Source organism: Arvicanthis niloticus, chromosome 10 (genome assembly GCF_011762505.2).
Source record: "Arvicanthis niloticus isolate mArvNil1 chromosome 10, mArvNil1.pat.X, whole genome shotgun sequence".
NCBI classification, from domain to species: domain Eukaryota; kingdom Metazoa; phylum Chordata; class Mammalia; order Rodentia; family Muridae; genus Arvicanthis; species Arvicanthis niloticus.
Window position 1 is genome coordinate 50,013,459 of NC_047667.1, and position 27,990 is coordinate 50,041,448.

General features: G+C 42.3%; 1 protein-coding gene across 3 annotated transcripts in view; it reads right to left on the reverse strand.

Moving 5' to 3' along the window:
* Positions 1–26,536, reverse strand: part of Prrx1 (paired related homeobox 1) — a 66,191-nt gene extending 39,655 nt beyond the window's left edge. The window contains exons 1-2 of one of the 3 annotated variants that reach the window (XM_076941497.1): positions 26,415–26,536; positions 24,405–24,558 (exon numbers count right to left, since the gene is read on the reverse strand). In XM_076941497.1, the coding sequence (XP_076797612.1) occupies positions 24,405–24,504 (100 nt within the window). In that variant the 5' untranslated portion in view covers positions 24,505–24,558; positions 26,415–26,536. Of the gene's footprint in view, positions 1–24,404; positions 26,337–26,414 lie in introns of those variants that run through there. The other 2 variants (XM_034512956.2, XM_034512958.2) reach the window with 2 other exon arrangements.
* Between the last annotated feature and the right edge of the window lie 1,454 nt (positions 26,537–27,990).

A 27,990-nucleotide genomic window follows, 5' to 3' on the forward strand; every position in this document is an offset into this window, starting at 1 on the left:
ATGCAAGAAGCAAACAGACAGCTATGCTGTTACTGTTAACTCCTGATTGTGCTTCTAAGACTGACCATATGTAAATGCTTAGACCCAGCCAACTTTTCTTCCGTATACTACATATGCTTGAACAGCTCAGGGGGCAGAGCCTTGCATTACAATAATTTCCTTAATGTTCGTCTCCTCATCATCCAGGTTCAGCTGAAGGCTCATATTCATCCTGGTATTTGTTTCTTTACCCATGCGTCAGGGACCAGGTAGCTTGCGTCACTATGTGGGCCATTGTAGGTGGGGGCGGGGGAGGGGTAGAGGCTTTCTGTGAGTAAAATGCTACTCAAACAGCTATCAGGGTCTGCAGGTCCAGTAGCGCCTCCATTTCCCAAAAATGTATTAAATGTAATTTGCTAAGAAAACTGTTTCATTCAGATGAGTGGTGCTAACCTTATGTTTCTTAGTCAAAATGTAACTACTTTCACACACACACTCACACACACACACACACACACACACAAACGCACACACACACTCTCTCTTACATGTTCACACATACACATGCACACACACACACTCACATGTTCACACATACACACGCACACACACACACATATGTGTACACACTTGTTTGTTCTCCAAATCTCAGAGGGCTTCCTTTTTAATTTAGGTTATAATCTAAGCTGCCTACTGCCCAGGAACCTCACGGCTCACCTCAGATCGCCACCTGGTGCCCAAAAGCAAGAAAAATACCTAAAAAAAAAAAAAAAGAAAGAAACATAAAAAGAAGTTTTCTCTCTTTATTTTTGAGATTATTTTTCACTCTGGCCTCAATCTTGCTATGTAGCCAAGGATGACCTTGAACTCTTAAACTCTTTGCCTCCACCTTCCAAACACAGGGACTGTAGGCATGTGCTACCGTGTGTGGCTGAAAATGATTTTTCAAGGTGATAAATATCCAGACCTTGGAATCATGTGCTGAAAGTGTTTCTAAGAAGCCATGTGTTTTCTAATATAGACATATGGTCACAAACATGATTTAAATACAAATCTACTTCAGAAGCCAACCTTGTTTCCATTCACATCGTTTTATAGTAATATGAACACTCTCCAATCCCTGAGTTTCCTTCCCCAACATACTGTATATCTCAAAGCCTAGTTTATCAAGCAAACTATTTCTGAAATTTGTATTACATAACCTATGGCCATGTAGCCTGTGATAGCTAGGCATAACATTTGCTTTTTAATTCACTTCTTGACCATATTCTAAGAACTATGCAAAGCTCCACAGAGAGTCTGCCTATATCAATCCAATTTTAAAACGATGAATGTTTTTAGATAATAGAAAAAAGTAAGAATAGCCACCATTATATAAATGAAATTAGTCACTGTATAGTGAAATATAGTAACCAAAAGACATTTCCATCAGTGATTTCCAGTACACACATCTCAGAACAATGACAACTTTCAAGTGTCACAATAAAATTGGGAAAATAAGTACAAATAGCAATTATTTTTCTTAAGTTAAATGTGCTTATTTTATTTTGAAAATAAACTCACTATTATTTGCAAAGTGATTTGTTCTATGAAATAGCAAATTGTAGGTTAATTTAAATGTTCTCACTAATCTACATAAGCATTTCCCAGTTTCAAACAATTTTTTTTACTGCTATGTAGATTTCTAAATTCTAGGTACATTTAGCATGAATCTAAAATTAATTTTCAAGGAAAGTTAGAAGCCAAAAAGCATTAGAAATATCTGACTTAAAGCTATCTTTAGAAGCAAGTATAACCTTTTTTTCAAAGGGATTGGTGAAATAAAAGCTGTTTTTTGAAAAGAGAAAAAGAAAAGAAAAAAGAAAAATAGGGATGAATAAGCAGAGAGTTTAGTTTTCAGCCCAGTGCAGTCCAGGTTCAGAAAAGAATATTCACGTTCTATAAATCACGCTTTGTAACCCGCGTCCGCTCTGAGTACTCTGATGTTTCCATAAACTCCGCTCTTACTTTACTTTGTGGGTTCGAAGTCCATAGAAAGGTCTAGGATTTATTTTACCTTCAACAATCTCTAGGTTAATAAAAAGAAAAATAATGGTAATTGTTGGGACGTACAGCAATGAGTTCAAAGGTCACAGCAGTGAATGGGTGTCCTGTCTGAACTATTTACAGGACAGTGGCATGTTTCCATCAAACTGTTCTTGTGGCTTAACTTTATGCAAAATCTATTTTCCAAAGCCCCTTTCTTTCTCCTTTTCCGTTGCCTTTTCTCTCACCATAAAAGTTTTTGGATTGAGGAGAAGTATTTGGTCACTTGCTCTTTGACCTCCGAGTCTTCTGAGACTATATATTCATTTTGAGAATGACTCCCTTTAGTTACCTAAAGTGTCCACACACTAAATTGTTTCCAGATGTTTACAAATATTTCAAGGAAATATCCACATAGTTTTTATGGCTGAGTGATAAAGGACTCCACAGTGTCTGTTCTGCTGTAAAATGAGCTCCAAGCACTTATTATAAAATAACTTTGAATTGACCAGGACTCACTACATGACAGGCATGGTATGGCACCCATTCCCTTCAATACACCATCTCATTCAGTGACCACGAACACGTCATATGGTGGGGACGTCTGGGAGTATTTTAGTCTTCCTTTTAGGGGAAAGGAAAGGAGGCTCAGAAAGTCCTTCAGAACAAGCAAAACAGGAAAAAAAAAAAAAAAAAGATGCAGTTCCAGGCCCACATTCTGCATCTGTGTGCTGTAACTCTCTCAGAGAAGAACTTGCCACTGTTGGTGTAAGATTGGAAAGATGGGAGAGAATTTATAAAAGTCCAGGGCATCTCTAAGTATCCAAAGAAACTGTCATGAGAGAGCAGAGTAGGCTTCTAGAGCAAAAGTCTACAGTTTCAACTAGTAACCTCTATAGACTTGTCCACAAAATATACATTCAAAGGCCATGAAGGCCTGAGGCCAACGTGTTTTTAATTGTTTGAAAAACAGCTGTTGGATGTGAGGTCCTGAAAATTTCCTGTTGAATGTTTATATTGTTTTTCACTTATAATATTCTGACTTATTAAGGAAAAAAGAAATCCAGTGGCAAAGAAGATCTTTTATTAAGCTCTTTTCATAAAAACTGTGCTTTTTATTTGACATTTTGACACTGGAAAAAGCGATTATTAGAAAGAAAAAGAAAAAGCCCTCAAATGATTTAGATTTGAAATGAGGTAGAATGATGTCCAATTGATATTTTGTTATTCTACCTAAGCAAAGAAGCAAAGCATGATAATTTCTGAGGAACTCAATGGGTGCTGACTCCTTTACTCAAAATAAACAATAGTCCAAAACGCTTCGTATTTGTGCTTGGAAACCATTCTAGCTTCTTTCCTTCAGTTTACTGTATTTGTCTGAGATGTTTACACTTTTGAGTAGTCTTGCCTTGGTGTGTTTCTATGCAATTTTGTGTAGGCTGATGAGATAAAGAAACTAGGAAATGCACGCATGAGAGAGAAGTGTCTACTGTAGATTAGCCAAAGAATTCGAGAGGTGGGAAAATCCATATGCAGGCAATTAAGAGGTGACTGCTTGCTCTGGAATGTCTCTCAAGGAATCCACTGTACAAGCTGCCACAGTCTGTTTGTCTTGTAACCATGTGAAATGTCATCTGTCCCTGTCACCTCTTTCCCTGACCTCATCAAATTGCTGCCCCAACCCCAAAAGGCTAGAATTCAAGTAAGTGTCAGAAGTGTCCAGCCTTAGCCCGCGGCCTTTCCTAGCCCACTCCCCAAGGCACTGTAGGACCCTCAGACTTTTGACCTTGCTGAAACCACAGGAGAAATTTTTTTCCTCGTGGTTCCTTCCTCCTTCCTGCTCCCTCTCCTCTTTAAGCCACCATGGCTCCTTTTAAATAAAGGGTGGGCTGTAAAACGGAGCTGCCTATTTTTGCTTTCTTAGGTTCTTGGTCCCTCAGGCCCAACGGTTGTTTTTTTCCCTAAGCTGCCATTCCCTACTCACTAAATTGTACCCCCCCAAAAAAAACCCAAAAAACAAAAACAAAAAATAAACAAAAAAAACACACAAAACAAAAACACCCCCCCCCAAAAAAAAACAGAACATAAAAAATAGATTGTGGTGGGCTTTTTGCATTTTTAACTAAAAACATGCCAATATTTATTAATGAAAAATTTCAATCTTTTAAAAAGATTTTTGTTTTTAAATTGTGTGTGTGTATGTGTGTGTGTGTGTGTCCGTTTCTCTCTCTCTCTCTCTCTCTCTCTCTCTCTCTCTGTGTGTGTGTGTGTGTGTGTGTGTGTGTGTGTGTGTGTGTGTGTGTGCAGATACTCATGATGGACAGAAGCGTTAGAGCCTTTTGAAGCTGGAGTTCCAGGTAGTTGTTGGCTGCCCCTTTTAGGTGTTAAGGGCAGAATTTGAATGCTCTACAAGAGTTCCATGCAATCCTAACTGCTAAGTCATCTTTCTAGCCTCACTGCAAATTGTTTTTAAGTGAGTTGAACACAAGTGGAAAGCCAGAGTGGAAGCCTAGTAGGCAAAGGCTCTACATTTGTAGTTTGTCAGAAAATAGCACAACGTCAACTATTACCAAGAAGATCCATGAGACTCCTCTCAGCCCTGGAAGAGTTCTTGTAGGATTGAACAGGTACCTCACCAATTGAATCTGCTTGCTTGTTGTTTACATTAGTCTTAACTCACAATATTTGAACTTGTAAAAAGAAAAAAAAAAAATATGGGGTACTACACTCCAAATCCCAGTCAAATATCACCTCCTCCCAAAAGCTTTCATTCCGATTCTCTGGTAAAGATTGGAGAGTTCCTCTGCAGGCCTATAAGGCTTTATTATTTATATGGAAATTTCCATCAGACCTCAAACCATACATAGACCTCTTGGTTTAAACAAACTCCCTCAAGTGTTAACGTTTTCTATTTTCTTAATATGCAGAGGCCAGCCATGGCATACTTAGGCAGAAATGAAAGTGGAACTGAAATTTAAACGTTCTGACTCCAAATGCCAAACTCTTTAGTCTCTATCTATCCAAATGAACACTTTTCAAACTAACAGGTCTAGATCAAGGTACTTTCTTCTGGGACTCATATCCTCTGAGTTTGTCTTGCAGAAAGACTAGCTTCCAGTCAACCTGCTGGCTCTAGCCAGCTGCTGATGTAGGCTGAAGTCACCCTTTGACAGTGCATCCCAAGCTCAGGCTGCAGGCTTGACCTATTTCACATCATCCCCTTTCCTCCTGTATCAGGAAATGAACCTGGTTGATTGGTCAAGACATTATAGGTGTAAACTACCTTATTCTGACCCAATTTCCCCTTTTATTTTTTCATCGATGAAGACATCTGGGAAGGCTCAGAGTCTGATGACATGAACCTCAAATAAGCAAGAGCTGATGAAAAAGCTGATCTTTCAGCCTTAGGCAAAATGTAGATTAAATTTCCTGTGCTGAGCAGTGAATACATTTTAAAGGTCTGGGAGCACGTTAGAAGATTCAGAACGATGAGACATAGAGGGAGTGAGATATGCTTGCTTCCCTTTCGAGATACTCTAAGAGGTTGAGTGCTTAAGAAATCGGGGTAGAAAATATTCTGCAAAAGCTACATTTCTTCTGGTGATTCCAAGTTAACAGCTTCTTATAGATTTGACATTGGCATGGTTTAGAATTACATCAGGCTCATAGAAAGTACAATAGAAATATTTGAACAAGTCTTCTGTGAGACAGCATGCCTGGCCTGGAAAAAAAATGGATGCTTACACAGGCATTCGGAATGAAGACAAGAAGATGGAGGTAGTGTGGAATCTTTGAGCTGTGTCTAGCTCTGTAGTTCTCACCCTTTCAAATGCTGTGACCCTTTAAACACAGTTCCTCATGCTGTAGTGATCCTTGGCTATAAAATTATTTTGTAGCTACTTTATAAATATAATTGTGTTGCTGTTATTAGTCACAACAGAAATATTATTTGATATGCAGGATAATTGATATGTGATCCTCATAGGGGTCACAACTTACAGGTTGAGAACCGCTGGTCTAGCAGAAGTCTTGAGGTACCATTGAGTGGTAGGAAATAGAAGAGCAGGAAAGAACATCAGTAATGTTGGACATACTAAAGTCAGGCTACTTAAGGTATTGGACTCAATTTGTCCCTTGGGCAAGAGGATGTGTCAGATATTTCTTCACTGTTGTCCAAAGTGCTTCATGTGGTGTTTACCACAATAAATATTTGCAAACGGAATGACTACTGGTAAGCAGGCTTTTCTGGTTTCAGTCCTTCTGACGTATGATTTCGGTTTCATTGTTGAGAGAAAGGATCTGACTGATTTATGATCTTTGTTTCCACTAATACATACCCCTTAAAGAGGAGGGGCTCAGAACCAGGAAATAAGTAACTTCTTGGGAAATTTCAGTTACAAAAGTCTTCACATATCAGAATTATAACATTTAGCAATGTATCTGCTAATGTTTTGATAAACTTCAAAGATGTTGCTTTTGCCAGAATTTAAAGCAGGCTCTAATCATTCAGATAATAAACTCCAGGAAGGAACTGTTCCCATTTCACACCCTACTGCATACAGTCTCCTCTTTCAACTGCTCACAGGAAACCTGCACACTGAAGAGAACATCCAGCTATAGATACGTAGAAAAGATGGGGCTAAGAAAATGAGCCTCTAGACCAGGTTGCACAGCCTCCCTAATAATGCCCTCTTTAGTTCTCCTTCATCCACGAATCTTAGCCAGCTCCCCTCAGCTTGTATGTCAAGGCAGTATGCATAGCCTGGCTGCTCAGCATAATTTCCCAAAACACTATTCTCATGGTTGCTTCAAGATGCCATCACCTCCTCCTTCACCTTCATTGTTGTTGTTTTTCCTTTTCTAACATATAATCTCATAGAATGGTCCAGCTGTTCTTTCAAAGATCAAAGTCTCACTATAAAATTCCACTACCTAGCCAATGGCTTCCCATCGCCACCACACTTAGAAGACAGACCAAACTCTGTCAGCACGTAAGGCCCTGACATCTTGCTATCATAAACTTCTCACCTTGTCTTCTCTAAAGTTTGAATCACATACAATCTTCTGGCTTGTCACCTTGTCCTTCCTCTGTCACCTTGTCCTTCCTCTGTGCTCTAGATGCTCAAGTTTCGGTCCCACTTCAGAACCTTTACACCTGTTCTTTCTTATTATGGTTAATTATTTTCATTCATATTTTTATAAGCATGTTTCATTTTTTTTAGAACTCACCTGTAGTCATAGCTAAATTATTTATCTAGATGTTTGTTCATTTACTATTAACTGCTTTACTTTCCAGGAAAATGTCAAGTTTATGAGACAAAGCAGTTTTTCTGTTTTCTGTGGTAGCCCTAACACCTTGGATAAGGAACGGAATGTCTGGTACATACTTGCCAACAGTGTAGTGCTAGAAAGACATACTGGAGTGGGAGTCTGTGTTCACTACTCAGTTGATTCCAGGGTTTTCATCTTGTTGTATAAGCAAATCTTATAAACCTGGCATGCCCATGGCTTATTGAACGTTTGTCTAAATGATGGTTGTTTGACATATTATTTGTCACTTAATTACTCTTCTATGTATTTGTTTTTCTCACAGAGGACTCTAAAAGAATCAGTATGAAGAGTGAGGTCCTAAAATCTATTGCATGCTTCAAGAGAGCATGAATTGTGGCAGTTCTATAAAGGATACTATGAGGGTGCACAGGAGATAGAGAAGACAGACTGTTGAATAAGACAATCCAGAGATTCAACTCACTAAACTCTAAGTTTGGCATAGCATGGGTCCTACACCAAAGAAGAGGAAACATTTACCCATTTCTTTCTCACCATGGAGTCACAAAATCACATCCTTCTAGAATGTGTCACTCTGGCTGTCCCCAAACAAGACCACAGTTCAACTACAGCATATAAGACCACAGTTCAACTCCACCATACATTGACCAACCATTTTATGTTTCCTGGGGGAAAAAATCACTACTTAGAACATCACATTTGGACAAATGAATTTCCAAATCTAAACTGTCAAGTTAGAGTTCACTGTAAGAATCTCTCTCTCTCTCAAAAAAGGGGAAAAAAAGTCTACAATTTTCAAAACCCCATTGTTACCCCAAAAGACATAACCAGAAACTTTGAATGTAATTTTTCTTTCATAATGTTCTACAATTCAACATTAGACCTGACACAAATCAAGAAGTTGGTTACATCCATCTGTTATAGATAGGTCCATGGGCATCTTGTTTAGCATCCAATAAACTTGTCAATAAGATGTTTCTGTCACTCCTGTCTTATAGACCTAGAGCCCAAAAGAGTCAAAGTCAGGCTGTTGGCAAGATCCTTGGTCAAAGTCAAGTGTTTCTAGTTTACCTCGGCTTCTTCTCTAGAGCTCAATGCCTTGAAGCCAGTTATTTTCAGAAATCAGGACTAGTCATGACCCCTCAGGTACATTATATTCGATCATCTTCCATTGGTCTTTCCCTTGTCTTCTAGTGGCTACAAAAATAGAAGCAGTAGAGCTGGATCTATCAATTAGAGACAACACTATCTACCGTTCGGCATTGCTATGGACATTTAAGCAACTTAATTAGTATAAATCACCCAGCACACTGTCTGCTCCATGATGGGTGCTCAATAAATATCAGTTTATTTCCTTTAGTATTCTTATCCCAATTAGAAACCCAAAGATGCTAGTTCAGTAGAATCATTTCTAACTTTAGGGACAAACACAAAGAAATAAGGAGAAAAATCCAGAGTCTCCTTGCTTACCCGGAAGCCCTCTTTGCTGTTTCATTGAGAGCAATGATACCTCCTTGGATTAACAGAAATAGAGTCTTGTTTCTCAGTTTGTATTGTAGAAGTTAGTATCACATTATTTGTCTTTGGAAACATACTTGCTATTCATATAACTGCCTTTAAGCCAGGAGCTGTCTTTAATAACTACCCACCCCAAGTAGGAAGACTCATTTGGAAAAATGAGTCAGCCAAGATATCTTCATGACAGTCATAAACAAGACCAGAATGAGCTAGGCCTGAGACCTGGGATACCATGACACTTGGTAAATGACTTCTGATGTACTTGATTATGTAACAAGGAGATTTGCAGAAGCATAACCACATAGTTCCCCTGGGTAGGCAGCCAGTGTTCTCACAAATAATTAAATGTAAAATAAACAAGAGTGAGCTGTGAATTATGAAGCTGTAATTCTAACAAGGGGGTTCCAGTGACATCATGGACCACCAGGGCAAAGTTGTGTCACCAAAGGATCACAGATGGGATTAGAGGCTATAAGTCTGTAGTAAACTCTGCTATAGACCTGGATCCAGGAAAGCCGCTGCCCCTGGTTTTGGCTAGTCTCAATGGTGCAAGGGTCCACTTTTCATGTTCTTTTCCTTTGAGCTTACTAAAGTCAAATTCACTCTGCTTTTCTAAGAGTCATTCTTTCTAATTAGTCCAAGATTCTATCAATTAGGATAGGCCAACAAATAGACCCTTTGGAGACCAATCTACTGTGACATATACTCCATTAGAAAGCATGCCTTGGTATTAATAGAACATCTATTTGGGACAAGAACCTTGGAGCACACTTGAAAGGGTACATTGAAGATCTAGCCCTAATACATGCCAGGTCCAAGCAGGTCACTAATGAAATAAATTCAGTGGCCATTAAACAAGCTACATTTGGGAATGTTATAGTGAAATCTTATATACAGCTTTCTCATAAATGTGCATTCAAAGGGGGATAATTTAAACCTTGGTTTACCAAACCAAATTAAATGTCAAAGCATTGAAATTCTGTTGCTTTATCGATTATCTGAAAGTAAAGAAGTATTTAATTTTAAAAGAAGGAAGAAGAGGATGGATGGCATCTTCCCAGAGGCAGCACATTTTCCTCTGACGATTACTTAGACTTAAAACTAAACAGCAAATGCAACTCTCTGTGTGACAGGGTGCCACTTTTCCAATGCATGCTTCTTAGACAGTAAGAGCTGAGTCGCCTAAGGGTGTACTCAAGGGTTGTGTATTTTTCCATAGTGTATTTCTTGTCTTTTTAGAACAGCGCTGTGCGCCTATAAATGCTGTATACATGCTTTTTAATTCTTGTTGGTTTGTTCAGATATTCATTTGTTCAACAGCTGCTTTAAAGCAACCTGTAATAGAAAAAAGCACCAAGACAGGTACCCCGAGGTATAAAACATGTCTCTGCTCCTTGTCTTTCAAACTGCATGTACCTGGCTAAAGATATAAGATTGGCACCTATAGTTTAAGTGACACTGGAACAAAATATTCACCCACCGTCACAAAGAAACACATTATTCTGTTCCTCGATACCAATTGCTGTGGATCAGAATGGTCTAAGGTAGTGCTTTCAGGTTGGTGCCACATAAAAATTCATTTGTGATATTTTAAACATGCATGTGTGTCATTCACAGGATATGATGGAATCTTAAATATGTTCCTTGGGAAATTCTGATGCTAGTAAATCCAGTTTGTACAGGAAGGAGTATGAATGTGTTTAAAAAAAAAATCACATGATCTGGTACTTCTGTTTCTTTTTCTACAAATCGATAGAAATTACCAACATTACAAAAGCATAAATAGCACATAGATTATGAAAACAAGGCCTCAAAGAAAGTATTTCAAGATAAGAAAGGACTCCAGGACTTTTAAAAGAAAACGGTGACTTGGAATTAGCTGTGCACCCTAGTACAGACTGCATGGGTCATAAAATGAAGACTATTTTAAAACACACACACACACACACACACACACACACACACATACAAATATTTCTCAGCAAATAAGACTGCCATTTATTCTCAGAAAATCCATCTAATCTTTGCCTCATAGTCACTGAGACTGTTTGGGGCATAATCTGTCTCACTCCAGAAAAGAGGAAATGGCCAGCTGCTTCCCTCAACCACACCAGGGAGGGCACACCAGCACTGCAATAAACTGTTGTCCAAATGCCTCACCCATAGAGACTGGTTTTCTCCACATGTGTCACAGCTGTGAGCAATACGGACCCACTGCTTGAAACTGCCAAGGAGATTTGATTGTTAATGGCTTGGCAAAAACAAAACAATGAAATGAAGAAGTCTTAGATACTTTGTGATACAGAAATGCAGTCTTTCCATATTCTAGGCTTATTAGATTTCAAAGAGGGGTGTAAGAAAGCAGGACACATCAGATGGAAGGCAGAATGTTTATATTATACAACTCATTAGGAAATTGAGGTTGAAGAACAGAAGGGCAAATGTATGTATAGTCATAGTTAACATGGTATTATGTCTGTACAAAAACTTAATAAGCCCCACAGAGATCTCAGCGGAGTAGTCAGTCAGTGCTACATCCGAAACATGACAACCCAGGGAGAATGCTTCATGGTAGGTCCCTCAGAACTTACTAAATCAGGTCTTAGTTTAACAGTCTTGATACTTTGTGCCTTAATTGTGAACCATGTGATCTACATAACATTCAGAAGCTCGGTAGAAAAAAGGGTGGGGGGCTTGCCTTCCATCCTGTAAAGCTTGTAATGGCTGAAGCAGTGGGTATAAAGATTTCTAGTGCACCCTGAAGCATGCTTCAGCATGACTAGTCATCACAGACAGAGGAAGCATAGCCTGAAAAGGAGGATCTTATCCAAAAAGTTCTAAGGCAGACGCACGCCTAGCGTTCATGGTGGCATCTGTGGTGGGGCCGTATAAGCATCACAAAAAGTCATGAGGCATCAGCTTCTAACTGCAGATTAAAAACGGATGTCTACTTAGTCACTCTGTAAATGACATACTGCAAGTGTTTGACTTTCAGAGTATGGGAATATTCTAATTTCGGTAGTACTAAATGGCCTCCAGCATTGACTGGGAAACCACAGTGAATATATAATCAAGCTGGGGAGAAATGATACTCATACTCGTCAGAGATGTTTGGGCAAAGTGCAGAATAAGAAAAGGGCAAGCATCTATTTGTGCCTACAACAGGAAGCATACTGGAGTACTGAGCACTTGGTATTCATTAGCTCAGTACTCCAAGCCAGTGGCTCTCGACCTGCCTAATGTGTGACCCTGAAATACAGTTCCTCCTATTATGGTGACCCCCAACCATAAAATTATTTTTGTTACTATTTCATAACTGTAATTTTGCTACTGCTATGAATCGTAATGTAAATATCTGTATTTTCTTATGGTCTTAAGTGACCCCTGTGAAAGGGTCATTCACTCCTTCGGCTAAGCAGTGAACCTCAGTCAGCCATGTTAATGTGGCACTTTTATAGACACAGACATGGAAACACAAAGATGTATACAAAATCAAGTCATAAGTGCATGAGGGGGGGTCATAATTGAACAGAGAATTTTCTAAATCCACAATAAATACTCAGAAATTCTAAAACCCAGATGAGACATTTCTCACTTTTGTGTGTATACATTATAGAGATTGTTCTCATGCGTATTAATAAGCACCTGCTCTCATGCACACCTATGCTCCCAATCCCTATGATTCCTCACATTTGGAGAGCTTAGCAAGAGTCTAATATGCTGTATTTTTAATTTTTGATCTCTTCTCAACAGCTTAACTTTTGAAAGATTCTATATTTTATGGTCCATTAATGCGCATACATTTAGCCCTTTGTTTTGCTTTATTTTTATCTGTTTGTTTTTTTCAAGGCAAGGTCTCACTATGTAGCCCTGGCTGTCCTAGAACTCACAGAGATCTGCTTGTCTCTGCCTCCTGGGCACTGGGATCAAAGACAGGAGCCACCATTCCCAGCTTGTTTTTCATTTATTTTTTACAAGCCCAATTTCTCCTTGGCTTTACTGAATTCCCATGAAGGAGCAAGGCAGAGCAACTGCTTTATAGTGAAGAATGTGATTACTTTTCAAATATTTATACAGCTTGGGGACACATTGTAAAGTAACTCCTTAACTCCTCCTCCCATAGTTAGATTGTTCTCTGAGAGAGTAATGCACCCAAAATAATTTTATTGACATCAAGGGTCACGGTAGGGTACAATGTAAAAAAGTTAAAATGGGGTCAGGAGAGTAAGTCACTTGAAAGTAGTAACCCACTAAGATTCTACACAAGAAACAGAAAACAGTCACAGGGCTCTGTCTCCTCAGAATTAGCTTTATGGGATGGAAGAGCAAGTGTGTGTTTTTGATATTTGAGAAATATTTATATATTTTATATCACTTTATTTTTCATGTATCAATACCTTATGACAAAGTAAGTCATGCAAGTAATGAAGGACTTGCCTGAAATAAGCTAGCCGAGTGAGGGAATTAGGTCAGTTGAAGTAATGCCACTTCCAGCCCTAACCCAACATAGGTTTTAGTTCCTCCCTCAAAGAAGTGCTGTTCTTTCAAAAAAAATAAACAGACAAACCTCAAACACTGCAGAAAACAAATATGTGTACCATCTCAAGAAGCAGAATACTGGAGGTAAAGTAAGTGGGAAAGACAAAGAAAAACATTTAAATAAAAGCCCTAAAAATCATCACGCTCAGGAAAATCGCTCCTTCCCCCGAGGAGGGTGGCTGAGAACAGATTGTAACAGTCAAGGGTGCGGAGATATTATTTTCTGTTTCTCTTGTCAGAAGGGATTCAGTCTTTGAAATATGTCTAGCTAAACTGCAGAATTCGGTTCCATGATTAATGAACTAAATTACGTTTTATTTCTTAAATGTGTTGGGGATTCATCCTGTGGTCTTCCTCCAGTCTTGAGGATTAGAGCGGCTGGAAAGCACATCTGGTTACAGGCAGCCGGCTCTCTGGGTGTTCTTTCTCCCCTCCTTTAGAAGAAGGAGGTGTGGGGAATTGCAGAAACTTTTATTGGGTAAGTGTGGTTTTTTTAATTCTCAAAAATGATGCTTACTCTATTCCTTCTAATGAGAAAGAGAAAGAGTAGTTATTGAGATATATAAAATACATCTAATTCATAAGCTAAAAATGTTTATTTGGCATGGTGTTAGACCCTTTATTAATTTTTCCCTTCAGTAAAATGTTTGTATTCATAGGGCACATATTTGAATGACAATCTTCCTTGGAATGACTTGTAAATAGAGTTCATAATAACAATTTCAAATTTTACTTATACTTGTCACTTTAATCAGAAGTTCATTCTGAATTAATTTCATTATGTTTAATTTAAAAAAAAAAATGTTTCTTCATTTGTTGAAATGCTTTAATGGGTACCGAATCTGCCACTGTAACTGTCATGCTACACAGTAGAAAGAAACGTATGAATCTTCAAGCACTTAATAAAAGGAAATGTTAAGACCCAAGAACTTACAAGAAAAGAAACTATGTTAGTCTCCACTTCATGCCCACTTGGTAAATATTCTCTCTACCCATTATATCAAAAGTTAATCCTGTGGAAAATTCTCCTGTAAGCATGGTTTGGAGCATCATTTATACACAAGGCAGGTTTTTCCAGTTTCAGAAAACGTGAGCTCATGTCTAGGGAAGCTTCCCAACTAGAACAGGCAGAAAAGAAAAAGAAACCATTTATTCTGAAAGTCCTGGGGCTGGAGAGGCCTCCACTGGAAGCTGAGAATGCTGAGAAGGGACAGGATGACAGAACTGTGATGACCAAGGCTTGCTTAACCCTCCAGAGACCTTTGTTTGCTGTTTGCATGTTTATTTGTTCAACTTCACTAAGAAGAAGTGGCATAAATGTTTATGTATTTTCTTGTTTAAAAAGAAACAGGATATTTGGAAATGTGCTTACAAACTCCTTTACTGATTAAAGAACAATCAGTCATCAAAGATGTTAATACCACATAATCAAAAATCTTATAAACAAAACTGAAAAGAAAAGACTTCAATGTCAAAATATTAACTGTATTTACCTCAGAGTAGTGAAGTAATGGTAACTTTACTTTTTCATTTTAAATTTTGGTGTAAATAAATATAGTTTTCTAAAATGTGCATGTGTGCTACGTTGTTTTTATTTTATATACAAAAAAAAAAAAAAATACTTGCAGCTAGAAAGACAGGGTCAGTAGAGTGCCTCCATGCAGACATGCCTATAGAATGTCTGAGGAAACATGCCCTACCCCATTCTCTAGTCATAAGAAAACTTTCAAGGTAGATTCCCAATCCTAAAATATTTAGAAAACCAGTAAACAATGCCTGTGGAAGCATTGAGAGTCTCCAGAACAAGCACTGGAAGCATCTACAGGAAGAGATTTTCAGGGGCTGCAATTAAACAGAGGTATCACAAAGAAGTGTCATGGGACTAGAACCTTGGAAGGTAGCATGTACGGAGCCAGCCCATTCCATATAAGAAGCCGAGACACAGAAATAAGGCTGCCACATAGGAATACACCTTCCGAGCTAGCATAGGAGGGCATAGCAGCACGACAGCTTCTCTCATGATATCGGCTTGTGAACACAGCAAGCTGCGGGAACAGGATGGAAATGGAGACTATAGAGAATGAGAAGAAGAAAAGGGGAAGGAAGAGGAGGAGGAAGAAGAGGAGGAGAAAAGGAGGAGAAGGAGAAGGAGGAGGAGAAAAGGAGAAGGAGGAGGAGGAGGAGGGATGGAAGAGAAGAAGAAGAAGAAGAAAAGAAGAAGAAGAAGAAGAAGAAGAAGAAGAAGAAGAAGAAGAAGAAGAAGAAGAAGAGGAGGAGGAGGAGGAGGAGGAGGAGGAGGAGGAGGAGGAGGAGGAGGAGGAGGAGGAGGAGGAAAAGATGCCAAGATAACTCATTCATCCTTGATGTTAGAAAGTTTGAAAAGTAATTGTGTGTTCTAACATGGGCAGAGGTAGGATTTTAAAACACTGTATCTGTAGAAGAAACCATAGGTAGATGTGCTTTAAGGATTTCAAGTTCTGCATATTCCCTGGAGAACTATCAGGAAAGGAAGAAGAGGTGTGGGTGGATGTGTTAGGTATTTAAAAGAGGAGGAGTTTAGGTAGATTTTAAAGGTAAACTCAAGGGAATTAAAGATGAAACCCACAAAGGCTTCAAGAAAGGAGAGTTGTGGGTGAATCTGAGGATCAAAGGGAAGGAGCTCCACACTTAGTTATCTCTGTGGCCAAAGCACCTTTGTGACATTGGAACAGAAGATCTGTGACTTCAGTAGAGTCTCTGACTTCAATAGAGTTATGACCAGAGAATAATTATGTACAAATGGCTATTGACAGTATGGACCTGGGCAAAAGCCGGAGGTGGGAAGGGAGACTAGGGTGCTTAGTTAGTACTGTCACTAGACAATGAAAGCCTTTGATTGAAAGTGCTTACTAAGCAGCACTTGACAGCTGTCTGTGTGCTGCAGCTGCTATGAGCTATGGTAGTATTTGTGGAAGAAACACCAATAGAAAGTGGACTGGAGAGCTGGGATGCCCGTAAGTATTTAGTGCCACTTCCTGTTCTAGATTAGTTGCAGTCCACAAGAATGACAATGAGCAAAGATTTAGAACAGGAATATTTTCCCTCAGAACCTTCTGTTCTATGAGCTCATCAATTACCCTGAAAACGAACAGAACACAATAAACAACCTCACAAAACACAATTATCAACAGGGTTCTAACTGGGAGAGGGTGGGTGCTGTAGTACACAGCTATGATTTTAACATGCAGGAGTCAGAGGCAGGAGTACCATTGTTAAGTTCAAAGCTCTTCTGGTCTCTGTAATGTGTTCCCAGATATACTCAGGGCTATTGAAACCCCGTCTCAATAACCCCCAAATTAAACATGAAATTATAAACTAAATTAGCAGAGAGGAAAAATACAGGTAAAATCTGGCATGGTACATAGACCTGAGCTCAACACTCACCCCTCTCTTTCAGAAGATTCTGGAACATAATATTTAAGGGATGTTTTAAATCCTAGCACTGAATTTGTTGAGGGAGAGACATAGAGTAGAAAAAATAAAAAGAGCAGGGTGCTGGAACCTGACTCTCTCACCACCCACCAGACCCAAGCCAATCCTACCAAGGCTTTGGCAGGCTGGCACTGGATTAGTATAAAATGATTGCCCATAAACATGAGGAAAAAGTGGTTCTCTGATTGTACCTACTGCTGGCAAGGCCCTACACTTTGCTCGTATTCAAGCTGATTGGCACAGGTTTTGATTGATTTGGGCCCTTTGGCCTTGATGTTGTCTTTCCGAGTCTCCTTTGAAAAGATTTGGCTTCCTTGTATGAACATAATTGAGAGAGCACCCATCTGTTTTCATGCTTATTTATAACTACACGTCCTTCCGGTACTGTGAGGTCCTTTAAAATATAATGCCTTGAGTAAGGAGGGAAAAATAGCTGAATGGGATCAATGTTCGCACTCCCTGACAGAGGATTGTGGGACAATAATTTCCCTGACAGTTCTGCCCTCCTGCTTCTACTCTGCTGAGCATCTCAGATCAGATTATCTGGAAAAGTCTGTCTTTGCTGTCATCTACACTAAGACAACAACAGTATTCTCATCCAGCCACTGTGCTGTCCCCCCAGGATTGCCTTGTCTTGTTCCGGCCACTATTGAGGAAGAAGAGAACTAAAAGAACTGTGAAATTTACAGAGGGAGTTAAGAATTTATCTTCAAGTCATTGAAGCTTGACCATAAAGGGTCAGACATAGGGATTGGAAGCAATTTCAAGAATTCAAATTTCAGTGTCTCACAGGTATTAGGGTAGTTAATTGCCTTCCTTTGGGGAAAGAGAGTTACTTTCGGTCCAGGGTGCCAGACTTCCTGTCCTATTTAAAGACTCACAGGTACCCTAAGGGTTTCTATTGCAGTTTGAAATATCTTGCTAATACCAGCCATGTGCACACACACACACACACACACACAGAGAGAGAGAGAGAGAGAGAGAGAGAGAGAGAGAGAGAGAGAGAGAGAGAGAGAGAATGAATCACACTCACATCTGCATGCCCCTTCCATAGAACATAGGCACCAGTTCTAGCAGCTATAACTGAAAGGTCAGTTTTCAGGCAGTGTCTTCATGCTGTGGAGATTTCCTATATTTTGCAGAAGACTCTTAGAGCTTGTGGCTCCTGGCTGAGGGCTTCATTTACTTACTTACTTACTTACTTACTTACTTACTTAAAGGCAGACTACTTCCCGGCCTCATTGGAGAACTGCACCCTCTATTGGAAAGGAAAGGCAAGGAGGAGCCAGTCGGCTAAGCTGGTGGTCCTAACCTGCATAAGGCAGGGATTTTTGGACTAGCAGGAAGCAGATAGAGGTGGAGGAGGCTGGTTTGTATTTTTGCCCGGGGAACAGACAAAGCAGTTAAAACCAAAGACACTGAAAGTTATATTTTAAAACTTAAAATCTTTGTTCCTCTTTACCTAACACACACACACACACAGACATACACACACACACACACACACACACACACACACACACACACCAGAATTCTACTACTTCTCATGAACATTCCAAGTTTATTCCTCATTTGAAGCTGAGCCTGTTGGAAGCAATAATCATAAAAAGGTGTCTGGGATCCTGAGGACCCGAGCCTTGCTTGCTCTGCAGAACAGCAAAGGGTTTTAGGCACTCAGGACCCAAACATCTATGTGGTCACAACTCAACCCTTTGTTCCTGCATTGGAGGCCCCCAGACATGATGACATTATAAGTTTTGACTGTCTTTGGACTCCTCTAAAAGGTCACTGTGAGTTTTATCTGTTGACATGATCTCTGTTTCTTTCATAAGAAGCCTTTAAGTCATCACAAATAGAGGTTATTTCACTCCCCTAAACAACCAAGGTTGTCATCCTCTGGAATCAGCTTCAGGTTTTTTTTTTTTTTTAATTAAGTGATTTCAAGCCAATGACATACTATTATTTTTAAAGTCAATATGTCACACACTTCTTTGAAAACTCCAATCTATTGATGCTAAGAATCTACTGATACTCAGTTTCCAGTAGAGACATCGTTCTGTAAAATAAGCTTGCTAACGGGACGCAGAAACATCCATAAGTGTCCTGCTTTTCTCTGATACCTTCACCTATACTGGCCTAACCAGAAGCTGCTCTTTGAAAAAAGGAGGGCTTGCTGCTTCGCTGGTGTCTTCACTACTGTTTGAGAATGGTGATTATTTGCTTGAGGGCTCCAAGGTTTTTTGTTTTTTGTTTTTTTTTCCCCAGGAATCGGAATTTTTGTGGATCAATACCATTATCAAAGACACACAGATTTTTTTTCCTTGATAAAGAGGGAGATACAAAATAGGAAACCCATAGAAGGTGGTACTTCAGAGCAGCAGAGAAAATCAGGGAAAAGGACACTCAATGCCTCGTCCTATCTCGATGCTATGCCTGTAAGTAACTCTATAATTGTTGGCCCATAAATGACCATAGGGAGTTGGGCATAAAATTAAATCTTTCTCTATCCAAGACTTGGATAGAGTCTGCCGAGACCCATATTTTACTTTTTATTTGTGGGGAAGAATACTGTCCGCCTAAAAACCTCTTTTTGCCCACTCCCAACACAATGCAAAATCCATCTCCTTTTCTATAAATAACCTTTTCCAGTTTCAAAGTGGTTCCTCATGTGGCTCTTCTACAGAGTTAATAAAATGAACATTCCACGGCATACAAAGAGGATGGAGCCTTAAGCTGAAGGCTCCCTGGGGTCACAGTGCAAGACCCGCAGGCACAGAAGTCTGCAACAACTGGGTACCCACGGTCCTTGTGTTTTTGCCTGCTTTGTCTCAGCGGAGGTTCCGCTCACTACTGTAGTGAATTCCGATAAACACTGCATAAGAAGAGAAATGTAAATTCTTTAAAATAAAACACCCAGTTGGTTTAGGGACCGTCATAGCTGATAATCTATAGCCGCCATTTAGCGCATAGGGCTTCTGGGCGGACGGCCTGGAGCGGTGGCCAAAACTCTTCGAAAACTCAGCCTTGGAGTCCCTGCAATAGAAAAGTACTCACTGCTTTCGCAGGGGGCATGAGGGGTGGCATTTGTTGGTTTAGAGATGATTTATTCACTCCTGCTGTTAAATCAAGAATGATGGCCCTGGGAAGACAAAGGAACTACTGACATTGGTGTGATCTGCTGCTGGACTGCTTTGCAACCCAGCGCTTAAGAGAGTTCATCCACACAGAGCAAAATCTAAGGCTAGGAAGCTACATGGCCTCTGGAGGGTTTCGTGGAAAAGGACAGTGACGCCTACAGTTGGTTTTCTGGAGTCTCAAGGAGTCTGGTCAGCCTGAATCCTTGCCTCTTCTGGGCTCAAGTCCCTGACAGTTCAAACCCCAAGAAGTCCTAGGTCCCCAAACTTCGAAGTTACTAAATTGTCTTTTTCTCTGAAATTTTTAAGAGGACGCAACCATGATGCTCTCTGCCCCAGTACGTAAAATAAGCAGTTTGCCACCGGCCTTTGAGTTACAACCCTGATCCTGTGAAGGGAGAATTTTCCAGGCCACCCTTAAGAGGACTTGTTTTTATTATCTCGGTCTTGAATTAAGATCACCGAGGTCTGAATTCAAATTCAGAGTACCAGCATGGGGTACAAATCTCATAACTATTGTGAAACAAGACTGTGGGGATAGAGGGAATTGATATTATTTTGATGCGGATTCCAACTGGGGAGTGCCCTAGAGAATGTTCTAGCCCTCCTAGGCGTTCCTCTGGCTTGGAGAAATTGGGAGCTGGGACAGACAGAGTGGGGCTGGTGGTTCTGGAGGGCGATCCTTGGCTTGCCTTTACACCTCTGCCTTTGTGACAAATCGATTTCCCGCGCCGCTGTTGTTCCCTATTTGCATCCACCATGGCCCGGGGCCCAGCTGTGCCCGGGTGCACACTTAGCGCCGGCTGGTGAATGTGTGCGTGCGCGCGCGCGTGTCTAATTGACTTTCCGTCTACCTTTTTATGACTACATGTGTTTCCAACAAAAGGTCTTATTAGGACAATCTGGTTTCACTAATTTAGAGGTTGGAAACGTGGAAGGCAGGCGTGTTTTTTTTTTTTTTTTTAAGAGTTTGCAGAAGTTGAAATTAAGAAGTTGACAGCGGGATGAACTGTCCCCCCCCCCCGCCCCCAGAATAGGTTTGCCTATTTTTATGACTTCTTCCTCTCCCTCCTACTTATCCCCTCTCTGCCATCACCGGCGTTCACGCACCGCGCATTCGTTCCTTTACTTTAGCCATAGATTTTTAACAGTGTTAAAGAAACCAAAAATTTCCAGAGAAACATACCAATCTGGGAGAATCAATATTAAAAGCAGTACTTTTACAGAGAAGAAAATAGAGTGGGGGTCGGCCCCCACCCAGGAGCAGGAGTGAGAGGGCAGGATTACTGATTTATGGTGGGAGAGGCCATTGAGGACTTTTAACTTTTTATAATAATTGACCCGGTTGAAATGCAGAGTTTTACAAAATTAAGACCATTATTGATGATATGAGTAGAGTCTACATGCCAATTTCCTCCAGATAGATAGAGAGGCCAGTTTTCCATATAGCTGGGAGACTAAAGCATCTGTTCATTGTTTCCCATCACTTTGAAAGGTATTTTCTTTTCTCACTCTGAGCACCTGACTGGCTGTGAACTTCTCCATTCCCCCCCCCCCGTGACCCCTACTGTGACCCCTAAATCCCTTACTGCCAGATCTCCTGCAGCAACCCTCCTGTAGTGCAGAATCCCCTCTTCCCTGTCTATAATCTGAGCTCTACTGTCTGCTAAAGGCTGGGAAAGGAGAGAGTGACACCCAGTCACAAGTCCCAGCTCCCTCTGCATTCTACCTGGTACTCAAGAGTAAGGATAGGCATTCACAGAGCTGCTTGGTTTGAGATAAGATTCTCCTGTTATCACTCTCTATGGAGAAGGGGAAGGTTGGGGGGAAAAATCTGCTTCCAAAAGCAATGGCTTCCTAGTATAACTCTGAAAGCCCATCTCCCCCGAAAGGCAAAGACAGTCAGCCCTGTGCATGTGTGTGAGTCTCCGTGACTTCTTTCTAAGTCCTCAGTGTGTCTCACTGATACCCCTACCACCCTGCATTTATGTGACTGCCCTGTTTGGTGTATGCTTTACCTAGGCAGGCCTCAAGAGGCCTGGTTTCCTCCCTGGGTCCTCTCTCCGTTGGCCTCTCTATCCATTACAAGTACGAGATGGTGCTGAGTTCTCAGATTCATGAGGTCTTGTCCTTGTCCCTTTTTCTGGGGGCAACAGGTCCTCCAACTCCCCTGGAAACCTTAAGATTGACCAAGGGATTTATATGCATGATGTGACCTTGGTGGTTCTAGGCCTGAGCCTCACAAAAACCATTTCCCTGTTTCATCCAGGTTCAGTACAGCCTTTCCAAAGCAGCTCCCCCTGTGGCTTCCTTTGCCCAGTTTTCTATATGCTCAGTGTAAGACCATGACAATCCCCAAGCTCTCTTCTCCTGTGCTTTCCTTAAAGAACAAACAAACAAAATCCAGATGAATGAATAAAAAGAATACCTTCTGTCCCCTTCCAGCCTGAAGTTCTAGCTTGCTGAGGCCAGTCTTCATCCTGCTTTTCCTATGCACCAGCCTTTTGTGGAGCCAAGAGCAGTATTACCCTGTCTCTCCTGCCCACCCTGCTCTTCAACACAGCAGTTTCTGTAATACGTGTTTTATGTTCAGATAGCATATGGGGTCGTGATGGTGGTGGTGGTGGTGGTGGTGGTGATGGTGATGGTGGTGGTGGTGGTGGTGGTGGTGGTGGTGATGGTGGTGGTGATGGTGGTGGTGGTGGTGATGGTGGTGATGGTGGTATGAGGTTCTAACATTAGTTCTTCAAATAGTAATAACTTTTGAGATCAACAATGAGCCTTACGGAAACTCTCTGGATAGAATCACAGAATTCCAGGTACTATCTTCCTAGATTTTGTTTTATATTTTCCCTGGTGAAAGGTTGTAAATAATCATAATATTTTGAAGTTCATTTTATTAGAGCCTCAGACACTTTATCCATGTGACGCTGACATGTATACCAGGATAAGCCTCCTCAAACCCTAAGCAGAATGACTATAGTTCCTAACCTAGCCCTTACCCAGGCTTTGGGGACACTGATTCTTCCTGGGTGTGGTTTAGACTGGTTTCTATAATTCAAATGGCTAGTTCAAATCTCATCCAGCTCCTGTGGCACTCAGTGGGCCCAATCCAGAGTTGATTGTCCCCAAGTTACTGCCATCTGAACTCGCTCAGTCCTAGCAGGCTGTGTATCTAGGAGCCAGTGCCCTGACCAAATAGGGCTCTCCCGTGGCCTGTTTCAGTGAGCAGGAGTTCCCCTCACTGTGCCCAGGAACCCTTTCCAGCTGTTTTGGATGCCAGTTTGTTCTGAAGGTCTTTTTTAAATTGTTATTTGGAAGTCTAACGGGAACAGTGTCTTGAGAGAATCATAGAATGGCGGAGGGCCCTCCAAGCTCCAAAAGAGCGAGCAGCACGTAACGCAACGATAAGGAAAGAGGTCATTTTCGAATGTCCTGCCGGGTCCAGACTGTTGCAACTTTTCTGTGCATCTGACTATAGAGGAAGAGCCAGGTGACAATTGTATTATATACTAAGGGACCACGACATACACTTGCAGTCTGTCTTTTTGTAAAGGTGAAATTAATAACTCCGAGATGAACATTTCGAGGGGAGAATGTCGACAGTGACTTAAAGCTGGGGACGGCAGCTTGTACATAGACGTTTCTGGAGGTCTAGGGGCCTCCAATCCCTGGAGGACTTGGGCCTGCAACCCGCGATTCCCCGGTGCAAAGATGGTGCTAGATCAAGCCAGGGAGTCTCCGATTTTGCTTCTAATGAACATTCTCCTAGCTTCATTAAAGTTTGCCTTAACAGGTGGGCTTTTAGCTCGGTCTCAAACACTGGTAGAGATGACAGCAGGGGTCAGAGAGTAAGCCTGGGTGACAAGGACTGGGCGTTCCCGCGCTGCCTTCGGCCTTTTCCAGGCTTGGGTCAGACGCACACAGGGTTTGCAACCTTAGTCCTGTCTTCCAGGTTCCTCTGAGCACAGTGTTTTCCCCTCAACCCCAGGGAAGGAGTGCTCCCAGGCTTGCCCTGCATCTTTGTTCGCCGTTTTCTCTAAACGAGGTGGCTGCATAGCCTGCGCTCTGGCCAGACTCTCCTACCCCGGCGCGGACGCCTCGCCTGCGGGATTTCTGGCCGCCGCTCCCGCCCGAACCCGAGATGCAGCCCCGGCGGCTGAAGACAGTGGTGGCCGCAGAGTCCCTACGTGGGATCGCCTGGCCTCCCAGCGTCCCTGGGCCTCCTGACCACTCTCCAGCGTCCGCTTGGTTTACACCCTTGGGGGAGCCCTCTTTTTCTCATCGGTCTTTCTGCGATCAGAGACCAGCCACTTTTCCCAGGACTCTTAACTTTTTAACGCCTCGTCTCCCCGAAACCGAAGCCTGGAACACGCTCCCGCCGCCCTTCCCAGGCCTCCACCCGGTGTCCCCAGCACACACTCCCCGGAGCACGCGCCCCTCACTCACTGTCCTGCTGAGGGGTGTCGCTGCCACTGGTCAGTCCCGGTGACTCCAGCAGGCTCCGGCCCGCCTCGCCCACACTTTCGTCCGCCTGTGCCGCCACCATGTCCCCGGCCTCCTCCAGGTCTAGCAGGTGACTGACGGAGAAGTTCTTTTTCGCCTGCAGGGTGTCGAGGTTGCCCGGGCTGTCCAAGCGGCCGCCCAGCGCCGGTTGCCGCTCCAGAACGTGCCCGTAGCTGGAGGTCATGGTCTCCCCTCCTATCCCACCCACCCCCCTCTTCCCGCTCGAATCAACACCAAACGTTGTGGGCGTGAGGGGGGAGAGAAGCCGAGTGGGGAAGAAAGAGGGGGGAGTGGAGAGAGAGAGAGAGAGAGAGAGAGAGAGAGAGAGAGAGAGAGAGAGAGAGAGAGAGAGACGCAGAGGGCGGGGAGACCCCCTTCTGAAGTGCAGAACTTTCGGGACAAGTAACTTTCCCGCAGCCTCTGTTGCTTTGCTGAAGCCAAGTCCAGAGAGATAATCCACTCCAAAAAGTTTAAAAATAAAAACAAACAAACACTCTATGCTGAAATCAGAGAGAAAAAATATATCCCTTCCAACTCTCAAAAAGTGTCCACACGCAGACACTAAAAATAATAATAAGGGGGAGAGAGGAAAGGGGAGACCAGCAGGGCGGGGGAGTTAGGCAAACAGAAGAGAGAAGAAGGGGTGGAGAGAAGAATCAAAGTGGGTTAAAAAAAAAAAAAGTAGAGAAAGAGGTTAAAAAAAGTTATTCCCCGGCAAGGGTTCAAGCACCAACAGAAGAAGGCTTGTTCCAGCTTTAAAATGTCTTCAAGAAAGCGCGTTCCCCCTCTGCACTCCTGTGGATTCTCGGGAGTGACTAGAATTTCAGGAGAGTGATGTCTTGCAGATGGATTAGAGAGCAGGATTCTCACTTTACTCTTCGAAGGAGGAAAAAAAATAAGAAATAAAGAAGCGGGGTTTCAAGAGTCTGCAGAAGGGTGGCTGGTCCCCCTTCCCTCCGCTCTCTCCCCCTTCTCCGTGCAACGCTCCTTTTCCCTTCTCAGTTGGATCAAGAAGCTCTCTGGCACTTCAAAAGGCACAGACTGGCATGGAGAGGAGGCTTTGTAGGGAATACAAGAAAATTGGAGACCCCTGGGAGGGCAGATCTCCACTTAATAGGAGCCTGTAATTACGTGGCAAAGCCTTTGTGCGGCGCCTGACGTTTTACAGACCCCCTTTCTCCATCACAATCTCCTACCTCCTTTTCCTCGGACCGAAAAAACAGTCTGATTAAGAAAACCCCTTTGCCAACATCAGAGCCAGAGAGAAAGAGAGAGGGAGGGAGCAAGAGAGGAGGGGGGAGGGAGGAAGGAGGGAGGGAAAAGGGAGGGAAGCTAAGGAGAGAGCGCCTTTGGATTTTTGAAATAAAGGTCTAATTATCATTCCCTTGCAGTAGTATCACAGAGAGAAAAGAGCCCGAAACCCGCAGTCACTTTAAAACGGGGCTGATTATTTTGTTTCAGCATTAACTCCTCCGGATATGCTTGAGATCCTGTTGGAAAATCTCATTTGCATATTTTGATAACGACTGAGGGCAAACTTGTTACGAAATAAAGAAAAAGAAAAGAGAAAAAGATGCACATCTGTAACAGTCAAATCTACGGCTGCACCGCCCCCAGCAACTTTTCCTACAGTTTTGTTTTGGCGGAGAGCACAGGGAGAGTCTGAGACTGAAAGGCAAAAAGAGCAAGCCTATTAAAGCTCGTTTGGCTCCGTAGAGACAGCCTATTAAATAATGCAATAAAATAACAAGAGCGATAATAACGGGAGGCTCTCTACAATCTAAGGACGGCTTGGGGAGATCCAGAAGTCTTCAGCTTCGAATGGATTCGAGACTTTCCGCTGCCACCAGAAATCCCCAGGCTTCAGACAGTAGAAAGTTTACATATTTATTAAACCGGAGGAAAGTCGTCCTAATAATTTCCCATACCCTTGCCGATGTTCTAATTTCTTACGTGTAGCCAAGGTCACTTTCCCTGGTGAAGATGGTAAGCACCGGGGCTGCCCAAAATCGGAGCAGACAGGAGCACCAGGGCTGAAGGAGCTGGGCGAGCAGGAGGAGCTGGGGGGTAGGCTCTGTGCTAATCTGTGTCCAGCCGGGTGAGGTCCTGGCAGACACAGAGACTGAGGAAGCCTGGGTCTAAGTCTATGACCAGTCTTGACAGAGGACAGAGAGGTGCTGGACGGTATTTTCATGACCTGTTGGAATTTGGTAACAGCTTTAATAGTCTCATTAGGAATGAGTTACTATATGGCCAGTAAGTAAAATAGTAAGTGCTTATTTGTGGCGTTTTATGTTCTTGAAACACACACATACACACGTTTCCCCTCACTCCCTTGATTGCTAGATTTCCCCTCCTCCTATAGCTCTGAGATTGAATTGAAAGGGAGGAAGGGTCCCAGTGTGTATAAATGGTTTCTGGGCTCCAAACGGCCATAGTTAGCCCAGAACTTCCAGCCCTGATCTGGGAAAAGAACATTTGATGCCATCAAAGGGTTGTAGATTGAAACCAGATGTGCGCGCCTCGGTTCTTTCCATGCATTTAATTAAGGAGCCAGGATGGAGGAGACTTTTTCATCATTAGTCCACCCGCTGCCCCCTCCTTTTTCCACCCCTCGGCTCCCTCAGCCACTCGTGCCGTGCCCCGACCGGCAGCCCCCAGCCCTGCCAATGTGCGCTGGTCTCTCCTGCTCCTCAGCCCGGGCTCTGAGCCGCGAGCGTTTGTCTGCCCGCCTGAGCCAGGAGAACTAATTCTTGAGCTGGGGGCTTGCCCGTGGGTGGGCCGGACAGAGTGGGAACTTGGGTGTCCTGAGGTGCTTTCGGAAATGCCAATGATGATACTCCTGGAACCTAAAGAGCCTGGAGTGAAAGCAGCTCAGTAGACAGATTAAAGTAATATACTTCCACCGTTGTCTCTGGAGCTCTCTCTACTCCTGTAGGTGAAAAGAATCACCCTTTCTCTCTTCCTAAGGCCAGAGTAGGCCCCCACAGCATAGGTCTCCCCCATATCTTCACAAACTGGAGGCTCACAGTCTCCAACTTTCCTTATACAGTTGGATTCCTTTTTATTTCAGAATTCCCATTTTTGACCAAATCCTAAGTGTAAAAGATCAGGACTCCTAGCACCCTGGACATCACCTCTGAGAGGTATCCTTTTATTCTGTTTGCAGCCAGTATGGTTGATACTCCAGAAGACTGATGAGGAAAAAAGATCATAGACCATCCACAGAAATACCATTAGGGGGCTTTCCTTGTATTTGGCCTTTTCTCCAGGAAGCAGGCACATTTTGAAAATCACCCTTTGGTTACCAGTGTTCGTATCAACCACTTGCAGTATCAACTAGGGTACTAATGGTTTCTATGGGAACTTTGGATATATTTCTAAACATCTGTATAGCAAATTTGTTTAGGTAGTAGCAAATATAGCATCTAGCTATAGCAAGTTCAAATGTGTGGTATTTTCCTAAAGGTCACAGGCAAACTAACTTTGCCACTTGCCCATCTCCCCTCCCCCACTGCTCCTACCTCTG